The sequence below is a fragment of the Zonotrichia leucophrys genome, chromosome 1 (assembly GCF_028769735.1).
Source record: "Zonotrichia leucophrys gambelii isolate GWCS_2022_RI chromosome 1, RI_Zleu_2.0, whole genome shotgun sequence".
NCBI lineage: Eukaryota > Metazoa > Chordata > Aves > Passeriformes > Passerellidae > Zonotrichia > Zonotrichia leucophrys.
In genome coordinates, this window is record NC_088169.1 from 87,050,882 (window position 1) to 87,064,092 (window position 13,211).

General features: G+C 41.0%; 1 protein-coding gene across 1 annotated transcript in view; it reads left to right on the forward strand.

Annotated features, from left to right (window-relative positions):
- The window catches only part of GUCY2F (guanylate cyclase 2F, retinal), a 38,455-nt gene extending 31,320 nt beyond the window's left edge, over positions 1–7,135 (forward strand). The window contains 1 exon segment of the mRNA XM_064738006.1: positions 7,015–7,135. Coding sequence (XP_064594076.1) covers positions 7,015–7,135 — 121 coding nt within the window.
- Positions 7,136–13,211: the final 6,076 nt, after the last annotated feature.

The window sequence follows — 13,211 nt, forward strand, 5'->3', positions numbered from 1 at the left end:
CTTTTGAGATTTCAGTCAGATAGGTTTAAAGGAAGGCTGGGAAATTTTTTGATGATACACTAGGTCACTCTCTGGGGGGCTGAATTATCAGACAAGGAAAAAGCACAAAGTTGCAAGTATATAAACATGGGATACTTGAAGTTGGCATCCTGTGATGCTTGGGGACAGGCAACATCTTTTCAACTCCAGTGGAGTACTCATCATGTCCAGAAAACCAGAAAGGATAAGAGGTTACCTGGACTAAATCTCAGATGCATTTTGCAGAGCACTGGAAAAATATCCAAGACTAGGAAAGATTCAATGGCTAATGAAATTCAGAAAGGAAAAAAACCCAACCAATAAATCAACCAACCAACAAAACCAAACCAACCAACCAAACAAAAAATCCCTAAACCAGAACAAAACCTAGAGCCAGGCTGATTTTCATTTGCCATTCCAAGGGGATGAGTGGAATTCTTGGTCTACTGAATTTCCTACTTTCACCATCCTGGTTCAGAAATTCTTTTCTCTGGTACTGAATACAGTATTTGAAAGCATCAGAAGTCCTCTATCCCAGCAGGTAGTTTTATTCAGAAACTTTCCCTTTAAATTATTTATGGAAAGTTAGCTGGAGGGAAAAAATTAATACAATTCAGCAAAGATACTTTTTGTTGATTCTCTCAAAGGCTTTTAACCATTAACCCAGTACCTAGGTAAAGAGCATATGAGAGTTTTTGATTTTTGACATAAGCCCAAATCTCTTACCTAGTATGAATTCATTAAGTCTTAATCCAGAAGGGATGATAGATATTCTAGACCACTGCCACTCTCAGTGATAAGTGCAACCTGATGTGTGATATCACTGAACACTGAAGATGCAGCCAGGAATAGGTGAGAGCGTTGGGGCCCTCTCATCCTCACATGCATGAGGATCAGCCCTGGAGGAAGCACTGAGATCCTTGTTTGAAGACAAATGGGTGAGAAGCAGTGAAGGATGCTCAAAGAATCCATCTCCCAACCCCAAGTGAGAAACACCTCTTTATGAGCCAGGAAAAAGACACTCATTAGGACAAGAGGGTTTTTTTCTTCTACACTTCTAGTACAAGGTTGTCATTGTTTTGTCATTGCTTTGTTGGAGCACCCTGGTAGGATGGAACTGTAGAGAGTCTCTCGTCTTGCTGTTGCTGCTGATGTGTCTTTCTGAGGAGAAAACTGAAAGCATTTCCACTTGGGCTCCTATCTGTAGTCTGTCAAATGCACTTTTAAATCAAAACTAAAAGAGCTTGTGGACCAAACAGCAGTGAAAAACTCTTGTTGTCCTCCCATAGCTGGAATTATACAACAGCATAAAAATATTTCCTAAATAAATTTCATATAACATTTAACAAGAGCCATTCAAGGAAATCAAAGCATCCTCTGTCTCATAGGCTTGATCACACAATGTCAGGACAGATGTGTTTTGCTTCACGCTCAATCCCTTCTTTTCAAACTATTTCTGACCACCTAACACAACAGTAAAATGAAGACAAAGAAGTATTCTGATCATGGCTGTGGCATAATGACAAAGAAGACTTTTTCTCTGAAATCTGATGGAGGATGAGAAAGGGAATGAAAGTTGGTGACTCATCTCCCTTTCAACAAGACTGTTTGACTTGTGATGTGATTGCACCAGCTTTTATATTTAAACAAGCTCTTCCTGAGCATGCTGAAGTTTCTGGGAGAATTGCCTGGAATATTACAGAATTTGTGCTAATAGCAAGAAACTCTAAATACAGTGTTCAGAAAGGAAGCAAAGTCAGAACTCCACAGATTTTCTCCTGCTGGTTTTGCAAACAAGGCGATGGGAAGAGAGGGCGTTGGAAAAGTAACAGCTGTCTCCAAAAGGAGGGGTTTTGCCTGAGGCTGGGATGGATAGTGCAGAACCAGACCTCTCCAGTTGCTCAGACATTTGTGAGTTCAGGAGATGGGCAGGTTCTGTTTACACTGGATCTTTCCTTTTGCTGTTGTGCAGTGCTTGGAAGTCAAGTCACTGCCAAGCAGTTATTCGATACCTGTGTGAGCAGTGTGTGGAGGTGGGCCTCAGGCAGTCTAATACCGTGCTTGATCACCAAATACCCTGGTCAGACCTTCACCTTCTGTGGGTCACAAGCTGCTGCAGTGTTGTGCAGACACAGGCAGCAACGTCCTCCACCCCACAGTGAGTGAAGTCCTGCTGGGCGGACTCAAAAACCAAACCCCTGATGCTCACCCATGTGTGGCTGAATTTGGTTACCACTTCCATAAAGGATCTGAACACAAAGATTTCTTTTCTCCCTACAACAGGCAGGATTTAATCTTATTAAAAGTTATTAACTTCCACCTGATCTGGTCACCTTGCCTGTCTTTTAAGAGTCAGTGCAGAGAAACAGATGTTTCTTGGTGTTGATCTTCTTCTTCTTTGAGATAAACTCCTGCTGTGGTCCAGCAGCACCGGCTTCCCTCCACTGGCTCAGAACAGAGCCCAAGATATTTGGCTTAGATGAAGAAATCTCTATTGCAGATAAAAAAATTCCAGGGAGCTAAATCTCACCTGAGTTGTAGATTCCCAGAAGCAGTCATTCCTCATTGAACCCATCAGAATTATAGTTTCCTGGCTTCTCTGTCCTTGGGACTCAGCCCCAAAGGCACCATCACTCTTGAGGAAGTTTATAAACAGGGGTCAATGTTTCTAAAAACAAGAAACATGTTCCCAGAGATAAGAATTTAGATAAAGCATGGGAGGGACAACTTGTCTAGGCATTTCCATTTGTATAGCAGAACTGGCCAAAGACCTGAAACTTCACTCTAATCTCCCTCAGGAAAGGCTGTTAAAATTGTGTTCAGCTTTCAGAGACAACTGGCTTTCTCCAGGGACTGTTAAATAGATTTCCACCAGGAAATGTGCCCACAGCTTAGTGAGCTGAGAGCTTCTGAAACAAACATCCCTGGAAAACCAAAAGGCACTGAAGCAGGAACTAAACTAACAAAATTCAAGGTCTTCACTGCTATTTTGTTCTGTTCCTCCCTTTAATGAATGTGGGCAAGGATCAGTGGAATAATGGAATCATTCTCCCAGGATTCATCTTATTAAATTGATTCTGGAAACATCCTTGATAAAGATATAGTTTGTACTCCTCAATCAACAAAGTCATTCATCTTGTCCTGGCAGAAGTGTCTAAGAGTGCCAAGAGCCCTCTAGACACTTAAAATTTAATTAGCTGACCTCATCCTTTGCTGTAAGTTGAGTGGTACAAGAGAAGAATTAATAAGGCCAGAACCAGGACCATATTTGTTTTCCTTTCTCTCACTGAAAGACACTTACCTTTTCTGTAGTCTCCATTATAGTCTGTTCTTTATTTCAGATGAAAGTGTACTGGTTCTTTCTCTAATGGCCTACCTGTTCACTGCAGGTATAGAGCTCATGGGTTACTCCCAGAAGAAATTGCAGAGTTCAAAAGGAGGAAAACTGAAAAACTCCTTGGCAAAAGAGCCTAGATCTGAGGTAGTAGCTGTAGGACAGTCCCCATGTAGCTCTGCTGTTTAGTGTCTGCTTGTGTGTTATTTGTCTGCATTTTACTGGTTTTTCTTCCCCCTTTCCTTCTATTTTTCTCCTTTTATTTTTTTAAGTATGTGTTATTATTCTAACATGTCTCATTCAAGAGGTGCTTGGAACAGCAGCAAAGCTGTAGCCTTGTTGGATGATTTCCTAGTGAATTTATAACCCAGTATCCTATTAATTCCTGAACAACATAGAGCATTACTAGGTTTATCTGCAGTGTATTATCAATCCACTGTATGTTGATGTTCATGGTGCCAGGAAGAGCCCAGTACATGGTAAACACAGACATAAAACTGGAGTTCAAGCCTGGAAAAATCCACATTGCCTATTGTTGCTTTTGCAATGTATATCTCCTGCCTAGTGTAATTCCATACCTCATGACAGTAACAGGATGCAGCTTTGATATTCATCATTATGATACTGATGGGTACAAGAGATAATGGATTTATGGTTTGGGTGGAATTTGGAAATCACATGGAATATGACAGCCTGACCCGATCAAGTAGGTGTTATCAGAGCAAGGCTGGCATGGAAGCATGCACAGCCACATTTACACAAGTGTGATGTGGCCTGAAAATGATGTATGAGCTGGGATTTTTGATAATATATCTAAAAACAGCAGTAATGCTTCTGCTTACCTCCTCTGGATTAGTGTGCATTTCATGTCCACTCCCCTAACAAAGGAGGGGTGGATGAAAGCTCAGAGTACCTAGATATAGGCAGGTTACAAACCCCTAAGACACACCATATCAGGCTGATAGATTGCTATGAAGACTAAAGTTCCATCCAATTTTCTTGTAAGGATAAAACCCACAAGATAACTGTTGGCTGTGCTCCTTCTTCCCAAACACATATTTTAAAGATGCAGGGTGTGTTACCAGGCTGCTTTATCTCTCTTAACTGATATTTAAATTTTTGTCTGAAGTTCTCCCTGTCAAGGACTTAAGGGCAGAAAATCCTCATTAAAAACGTAAAATAAACAAAATTATTTGAATATGGGACAGACTCTGAAGACACCTGCATAAGCACTACCATATATGAACCCCCACTGCTAAATACAAGTTCTGAGGCAAGAAGACCACCCTGCTGATTTACACCTAGGAGTACAAGCTAATCCTCCAAGGCCAGAGGCAAAGAGGATCTCACACTTGGGTTAGCCCTGCTTGACAAAACCTGCACATATACTGGTTTATAAGTATTTAGTACATCTATAACCCACAGGCACAGACTTCCACACTGAAGCAGGCTGATCAGCAACACACGTTATGGAGAACAGAAGATCATCATTAGGCAATCTGGCTTAGTCCATTAGAAATAGCAGAAAAATCAATAAGGCATGCATACCTGGATCTTTTCAATGGCCCTAGTTCAATCCTTCTTGTGTGCAGAAAGCTTTCAATGGAGGCAATTAAGTCCTCAACAGCCACTTATTCCCACATGCCTGCTTGGTGGTTTAGTGATGTTTCGAGCTAATCTATCTTAGGGACTTCTGATGAAAGGGACTATGTTGCCAATAACCTTGTTTTTCCTTGATGGAAATAAAGGAACATTACACAAGGATCTCAGATGTGGTGATCTATGGTCCATTCATACAATTTATGGTCCTTTTAGTCTGGGACCCTAAAAGGCTTAGAGTCCCACAGGGACTGCTGCAGTACAATAGGGATCCCCATCTTGGTAATTATGTATTTTGTCATATTCATCTGGCCTGGAGTCTAGAGGAAGGTCAAGACTGCTTCTCCTGCTCAGGAATCAATCCTTTAACCTTGAAAGGGTGGCAGTGGAGTCTGCTGTCCTTGGTGTATTCTTGATTTCAAAGAGAAGTGATGGTTCTGGCTGGATCTTGATAACACCACTCAGCAAAACATGAGTAACACCAGAGTACACCTCCAGTTACCTGAAGATAAACCTCTGAGCTATATCATTAGTGACCCTTTTGTCCTGTGGTAGGGTCTGTGACCTTAACATGGGCCTTCTAACCCACTCATGCAAGTGGGATTCAGCGCAGAGCACCATGGCTGTCGCAGACACTTGTGTAAGGCCGGTAGATCAAACAACAGCTGAAGAGTGTGCAGGATGAACCAGGGCATCAAATGCTGCTGGACAATATCCTCAGGCAGATGAATCCCATCCATAGCATCTTACAACACTTCTGAAAAGGAGAAAGGGATTTCTCTCTTTAACTTCAAAACACAACAGAGAACTGTGTCACAGAGAGGTCAGTGACTCCTAGGATCCATTGATAGGTCTCAGTTTGTAGATGAGACTTAGACCCCATGCATGTCAGTCAGAATTCATTCTGGAGTTCTCAGGGGTGAGATTTCACCTGTGTGATTGGTAATGGCTGTATTTGTAGAGGAACCCACTGTATGTGAATCTCAGTACAATCTGTACTGCTCTGCTGACTTCTAGATGTGTAAGCATACAGGTAGTGTATCCTGCATGGACAAAAGCACCAGCCTGGGATTACCCAAAAGTACCAAGGCTCAATATTTCAAGTTATTTTGTCTCCTTTTTCTTGTTGTTTGTTTGTTTTGTTTTGCTTTTTGTTCCTCAAGGATTTGCCTCTGCTTGCATTCTGACCCCTCGTCCTATGAACTCTGCTTAGTGACAGGAGATCCCTTGACATTCTTTCTTGTTCAGGAAATACCCAAATAATTGCAGCTTGCTGGCCAAACCATTGGCTATCAAGGTGCAACTGACCAGCAGATAAGATCATAGAACAATAGGATAGCTTGGGTTGGAAGGGAACTTTCAAGGTCATTTAGTCCAATACCCCTTGCAATGAGCATCCTCATAATAAAAAATTTCTTCCTTATATCTAATCTAAATCTATCCTGTTTTAGTTTAAAAACATTACCCTTTGTATTATTTCTACAGGATACCTGCTTCATGTAGTTGGTTTTTAACATATATTACTATTCTAAAGTAATTGCACATTCATTGCACACAATGATGCTATGTACAGTTTAAACCATACATTTATGTATATATACAACTATTTATTAGCTATTTCTTTCTAATCTCTATATAATAGCAGTGGTTTTATCAGTAGGGACTAGCATTTAGCTTTTTTTAGTTTAAAACAGTTGGAATGATATTTTCTTCTATTATACACAGTAAATCTTATTCCATATGATGCTTTATCCATGACATGGCAGTTGTAGATTTCAGACCTTCCTAAAGCCCTGCCATTTGCTGAGCTTCTGGCTTCTTACAAGTCCTTGGTGGTTATTTTATCTCTGAGAACTCCATCATGATGTAATGAATTTGCAACCCACCAACACAGGGTGTCCCAGAAGCTGGGCTTGACAAACCCTTGAAGTATTGCAGCAAAAGATCCACTTCAACTCCACCATTTACCATTTCTGCTTTGGCTGACACAAAATGATGCTAAATGAAAAGTCATGCCTTGGTGAGCAGGGTTGCTAACTCCTCTTTCCTTTTCTGTTTCACAGCTGGCCAGATGTACTGACCAGGAAATTGAAATCTGTCCTGAGAGACACAAAGAGGACTCTGAGAAAGCAAAGAGCTGGGAAGCATGAAGGAGAAATAAGTTTTGAAGAGGATGAAATCTGAGAAGAACACGACAAAGAACTAGTAAGATCAGGAGGGACACCTTGAAGCCAGTCCAACAGAGCTCACAGTCTCCATTTAGTTCCCAGCTGGCCCAAAGCAGTTTAATTAATGAAGCTCTTAGATCTTGCAGAGGGTGACCCTGAGCAGGCAGATGAATCCTGACCATCATCTCTTGTGAAACTGGGCACCATCTCAGAGCTGTACATGTGTGTGGGGAGGAAAGTGAGGCTGATAATCATGGTAGCTCCACTCTTCATGAGCAACTGTCACAAGGATGAACTCAAAGAATATTTTAGCTGGATCTGCACGGCAGCACTAAAAAGTCCAGCTGCCCCTGGGCCTGGATTCAAGCAAATCAATTCAAACAAATAATGCCAAGTACTAAAATGGTTCAACTGTTTTATGTTAAGTAGTTGTTTTCCTGTTGTTATTGTGGGAAGGTCTGGTTTCATGAAAATGAGTGCAATTGAGAAAAAAATGTTTTGGACAACAACAAAGAATATTTTTACTCCCCCACAGAAATTTTGAATCAAAATGTTCTGTTCCTGTATGTCAGCTTAAGCTGAAATATTTTCTTTCAAATTGACATTTCAGCTGCAAATGCCAATTTAATACTATTTTCAAAATGAAATAACAGTTTTGAATTGAAACAGTTTGGTATGAATCAATATTTGCTTCAAATGCCAAAATGAGATTCTGCTCAAAATGTCAAAATATGTCATATTAGCAAATCCCGATCTAAATTTCAAGAACTTTTTTTTTTGCTATATACACACATATATACAGGATATCTAAAACATGTTATGCTTTTCATCCCAAAGCTGGTTAAAAATTGAAATGCCATGGTATTGCAAAACTGAGATGCAGTTCCATTAGCAGAGTAGTACTAATAAAATATGAACGTTTTTTCCTGCAAAAGTGGGGCTGAGGGAATGAAGAAAATATCATTAAAGAAGTGCAAAGCCTAAAACACATCACTCTTTTCCCTTCCAATCTCCAAGTGGTCTCTAAGGCACTTGTCTATAAAGTAAACCTCCCTATGGGTAAAAAGTTTTCTGTAAATGATCAACATTTGGCCCTTAGGCACTTCCACCAGAGCACACTTCCTCAAAGTCAAATAATTTTGGTGCTAGGCCCTTCTTCTTCCAAGTTTTTTACTGCTGCTCAACATCTGCCTCCTAACAACCTTCTGGGAATTGTTCTCTCTTCTGCAAGGCTGAAGAGAGGAGCGGGTATGGTAATGTGATCAATATTGCCTCCAGAAGGTGTTAACTGAGAACACTGAGACCTTTCTCAAGCTCAATTTGAACTCTTCTCATCAGACCCATCAAAACAGATTTTTACCATTCAGATTCTAAATAAGAATCAACAAACACTTGTCAAACTTTCATTAGATATTGAAAATATCATTATGAAACAAAGTGGGTCTGACTTCACAGAGTTAAGGACCACAGTATTTTCACAACTAATTCACTGTATCAAGTATAAAACATGCACTGTCCAAGTAAGATCCGTTTGAAGTATAAACATCTAAAAAGCAAAAACTGAAGGGAAATTCATTAATGGTCTTTAATAATGAGCTTTTACTCTGTGGCACCTGGTTTTGTAAAAGAAGCTTTTGTTTTTGTAGTGATGAGTTAATATTCCATGTGGGAGAAGTTGGCCCTTGAAGGACATCTGTCAAAAGGCTCATACAACACCCAAGCTGTCAAACAGGGATTAGGAAAGCCTTCACTTTCTGCCCTGTGCTCACCTTCTGTTTGACAATTCATACAGAAAAAAAGTCCTATGGAAGAGACATGGGGCAGGTAGTTCTGACACAATACACCTCCAGGTGCATTTCCAGAGAAGAATGTTAGCTAGATTGCTCTGTGCAAACATGGGTTTAAAATCAAACAAGTTCCGCATAATTTATGTCTTTTCCATTATTTTCCCATATGAAGAAAATCATCTATCCTGCTGCATAGCAGAGTAGGTCATATCAATCTGAATTTTCCATGAAAATGATTGAAACAAGATTTCAACCCACACTTCTGCACACAGTTTTGAATTCTTTCTTTAGCCTGTAGTCTTCTAAAAGAAACAACATTCTTTGGATTCCTTGTAAAATTAAGCTAGTAAATCTGTGGGAAAGGGTAGTAGAGAAGCAAAGTTCTAGAAACTGGTGACTTTAGTAATCCCAGGATAATTCATTATTCTCTTTGAAGTCAGTAGTAATTTTTCCTCTTATTTTCAACAGGAAGAGGCCAAGGACTCATCCTTGGGTGTGATTACCTCTGCTGTTGGAAATATAAAACCCATATTTCTATTTTCCTGGTATTGTTCTGTTTAGACTGATTTAGGTTCATTTATGAGATTTCTGCCCATACTGCATCTTTTTTTTTATTATTATTACTTAGCTCCCAAAACTAGTGTTAGAATATTGTAATGAGGAAGATGTGGGCTGGAAGCAGCAAATGGAAATTTTTGTTACTCCACATCAGACTTCTCATGTGATTGTGGACAAGGCACTTGGTGGATTCTTAGGAAGGGAAGCACACATTGTAGTAACCTTTATCAACAGGAACTTACTATGTGATTGCTAGAAGTTTTACCACTAATGTTATAGAGTGAATTTTAATGTAATCATGCAAACCCACCGAGAGCTGGAGATGTATTTACATGCAACAAACAGTATCTGAATATAGTTTGTATTTCATACAGTATTTTTAGCAGTTAATTTATGGCATATGACAATAAAGATCCTTGAAGACCTATCTCTCCACCTGAAAATCTCATTCTAGTTTGCATATTTACCTTCAGCTGACTTAGCTTACTTTTCATCTCCCTGTGAGGATAAGGCACCTATGGAGACCCCCTTTCACATATTCACTGGATTATAACGTAACTAAAAGCAGGTCTCAAGAAAGTGTGAGATTCACAAAATCCAAGGAAGATATGGAGCAGCCAGCATGGATGAATGCCCAAACAGCTACAATGGCCCAGGACTGGGAAAATTTCCCATGACAGGGCATGTTAATGTGAGGAGGGGTTAATATCTCTCCCCACAGCATATTTCTCATTTAAAAATGTGAAGATGCTCCTCTGGGGTTTGGAAATACAGCCATGTGAATGCATGGAGTAGAGCTGGGGGTAAGTAATCCCGGGATAATTCTGTGATTCTATGATTCCATCATCACACCAGCAATGAATCTGTCAAATAGATGCATGAGAGACATCACATCAGCTGGCTCCTTTAAATCCACGCAATGGACATGGTCTGGCAAGGTCCTGTGCACAGGCGGACTCTCACCCACCTTCAGCTACCCACTTACACACAGTGGTCATCGAGGGATGCAACTCTGGGCTAAGGGTTACCTGCTGCTCTAGCCTTTCACATGTCCTTTCATTCCCCTGCAGCCAGGCCTGAAAGGCCCAGTGTGGCACTCATCACCAGCCTCATCTGTGTTACAAATAATGGCTTGAGTCATATCATGGAATTATATCATAGAATCATTTAGGTTGGAAAAGACCTCTAAGGTCATCAAACCCACCCATTAACCCAACACTGCCAAGTCCACCACAGAACCACGTCCCCAGGAGCCACTCTACATGTCTTTTAAACACCTGCAGGGATGGGGACTCCACCACTTCCCTGTTCCAATGCTTCACAATCCTTTCAATGAAGAAATAATTTCCTAATACACTATCTGAACCTCTCCTAGTGCAACTTGAGGCCATTTCCTCTTGTCCTGCTGCTTTTTATCTGGGAGAAAAGGCTGACCCCCAGACAGATACAACCTCCTTTGAAGTAGTTGTAGAGAGTGATCAGAATAAAAGAATACATGGGAGAAGGCAGAGAAGCTACAGCTCATCAGGTACAAATAGAAGCTGTGTGAAATGGTGGGGCTAGAGAAAGCTCTTAGGGGTAAAACCCAGCCTGATGAGGAGCTATAGGATTGCTAGGTCAGCTGTAGGATACAGGAAAGTTGGGTTAGCACATAGAGTTGCTAACAGACCTCCCAAAATGAAGAGAGATGTTGCACTAAGGATTTTTTCCAGACCCTGGGTAGGAAAAAATCCTCTCCTCCAGCCTCCTGCAGCTGCAGTGTGAGCAGCAGCAAAGTGCTCCTAGGCCAGCAACTACTGAGACAGGTGAGCAAGGGGAGCTTTTCTGTATTTATCCCACACCAGGGTACTCCTCCAGCCTTTCTAAAATGACCAGAGGAGCGAGTTCTCTGAAGCAATTGAAACAGAATCCGTGTTCTGTGCAGTGCAAGAAGCACACAATGCTTTTCTTTGATGCTCGTTACTTTACAGCTGTTGGTATTAAATTTCATTCACCAACATCTTCCTCATTTATGAGAATTTCTCACAATCTTCCCAAGCCTGACTTCACAATATTTGCAGATGTCAGCATCCAGTGGTTCTCCTTCTTTCCCTGAGCATCTCTAAATTCTGCTGAACAGCACAGGACCCAGTGGAGGGACTGCAAGGACCACTCACAAAAGTTGTCACACGATGCAGCCTGATAACGCAATTCTCTGCTTTGGTTCTTGACTCCACACCTGTCCTGACCTGTGACATTTCCCCTTCACTTTGTCCTTACTTAGTGCAAAGTGTCATCCTTTCCTGCACAGGACCTGTTTAGTCAAGAAAATTTTGCAGATTCTTTTTTATTGACTTCTTTCACTGACACATTACAATTCCTTTATTCAAAGGAATTAACCCTCCTTTTGCCATTTTCTGTTCTCAACTTGGGCCTGTCCAGAAGCCAGACTTGATAGCACAGACCTCAGCTACACTTATAAAAACAAGAGATGATGAAAGTAAATACACTCATTTTCACAAATCTAGGTGTCTAAAACATGTTCATTAACATATACAGAGAAGCTCAGGAAAAACTGATCCAGAGCCAAGGACCAATGCTGAAATATGTTATATCCACACAGGCCCAATGCCCAGATGAAAACTGCAAAACCATGCATGTAATCCCAGTGGTCTTAGTTGATCTTGAATAGAAGGTATTTTTTAAGTGCTGGAGCCTTTTTATTTTCTATTGTTGTTTAAATTTTTCAAACTGAAAACATTCTGCAGTTTTCAAGTGGAAAATGGCCTGGTTTTCAGAGTTTGTTTGCCAGACACCTCAGCTACCCATCTGCTGGGCTATTGCAGTCCCCGGTTCCAGAACAACCCTGGAGGCAGATGTCTCAGCTCCAATCTCTACATACAATCTCCTCCTTTATTTTCTTCCTTTCATTCGAAAGCTGGAACTGAAATAACATTTCAAAATATTGAAATCCTGCAGGAAACCAACTGACCTTTCTCCACACTAGTCAGAAACACGAGGCCAGGAAGAGTTGGCAGCAAAAAGACTCTGCAAGGCTAAATGTCCAGCCCCAAGGTCTTTTCTCACCAAAAGAAATGCACTGTCCAAACATCACACAATAATATCTGATGGCAGATGTGCTGCAATTAACTTCATGCTTTAATGCATTTTGTGGCTCAGGGCTGTTTGCAATAAAAAAGCATGACAGGAGCACAGCATTCCTTTCCACTCCTTGTTTTGAGCTGTCTGTGATATCTTGGCAGTGTGTCCTGAGAACACTGTGTGGAAATAAAGCTTTTGTTTAACCCACTTGTGTGGGCTCCCTGAGGAGGTGACTGCCTGCCCAGCCAAATCTGTAACTCTCAGCTCCCCAAACACCATCAGCAAATAGAAAGCACTGGAGGGAACTACTGCAGGTTGTTATATAAATAAAGTGCCAAAGTTTATTCATGGATTCAAAGTTTATTCAAAGTTTATTCATTTATTCATGTCATCAAGGTTTCTCTGCCTGACTGCACCTGTCAGGACTGCAACACAGTCAGAACAAAAGGCAAATATAACCTCATACTCCTGATGGGTCCAAGACTTTGGTCCACTCTGCAGGGTGACACAGGGAGTTCCATTCCTCAAGCTATGGAAGAATCAGCCTGAGAACCTTCTCTCTATCCCTGTACTTTTGTCCTTGTGTTTCATACTGGGATGGGTACAGGCTGTCCAGCCCTGGTAGGTGGACTGGAGAGGAACTAGCCAGCAAAAGGTGGGCAGGTG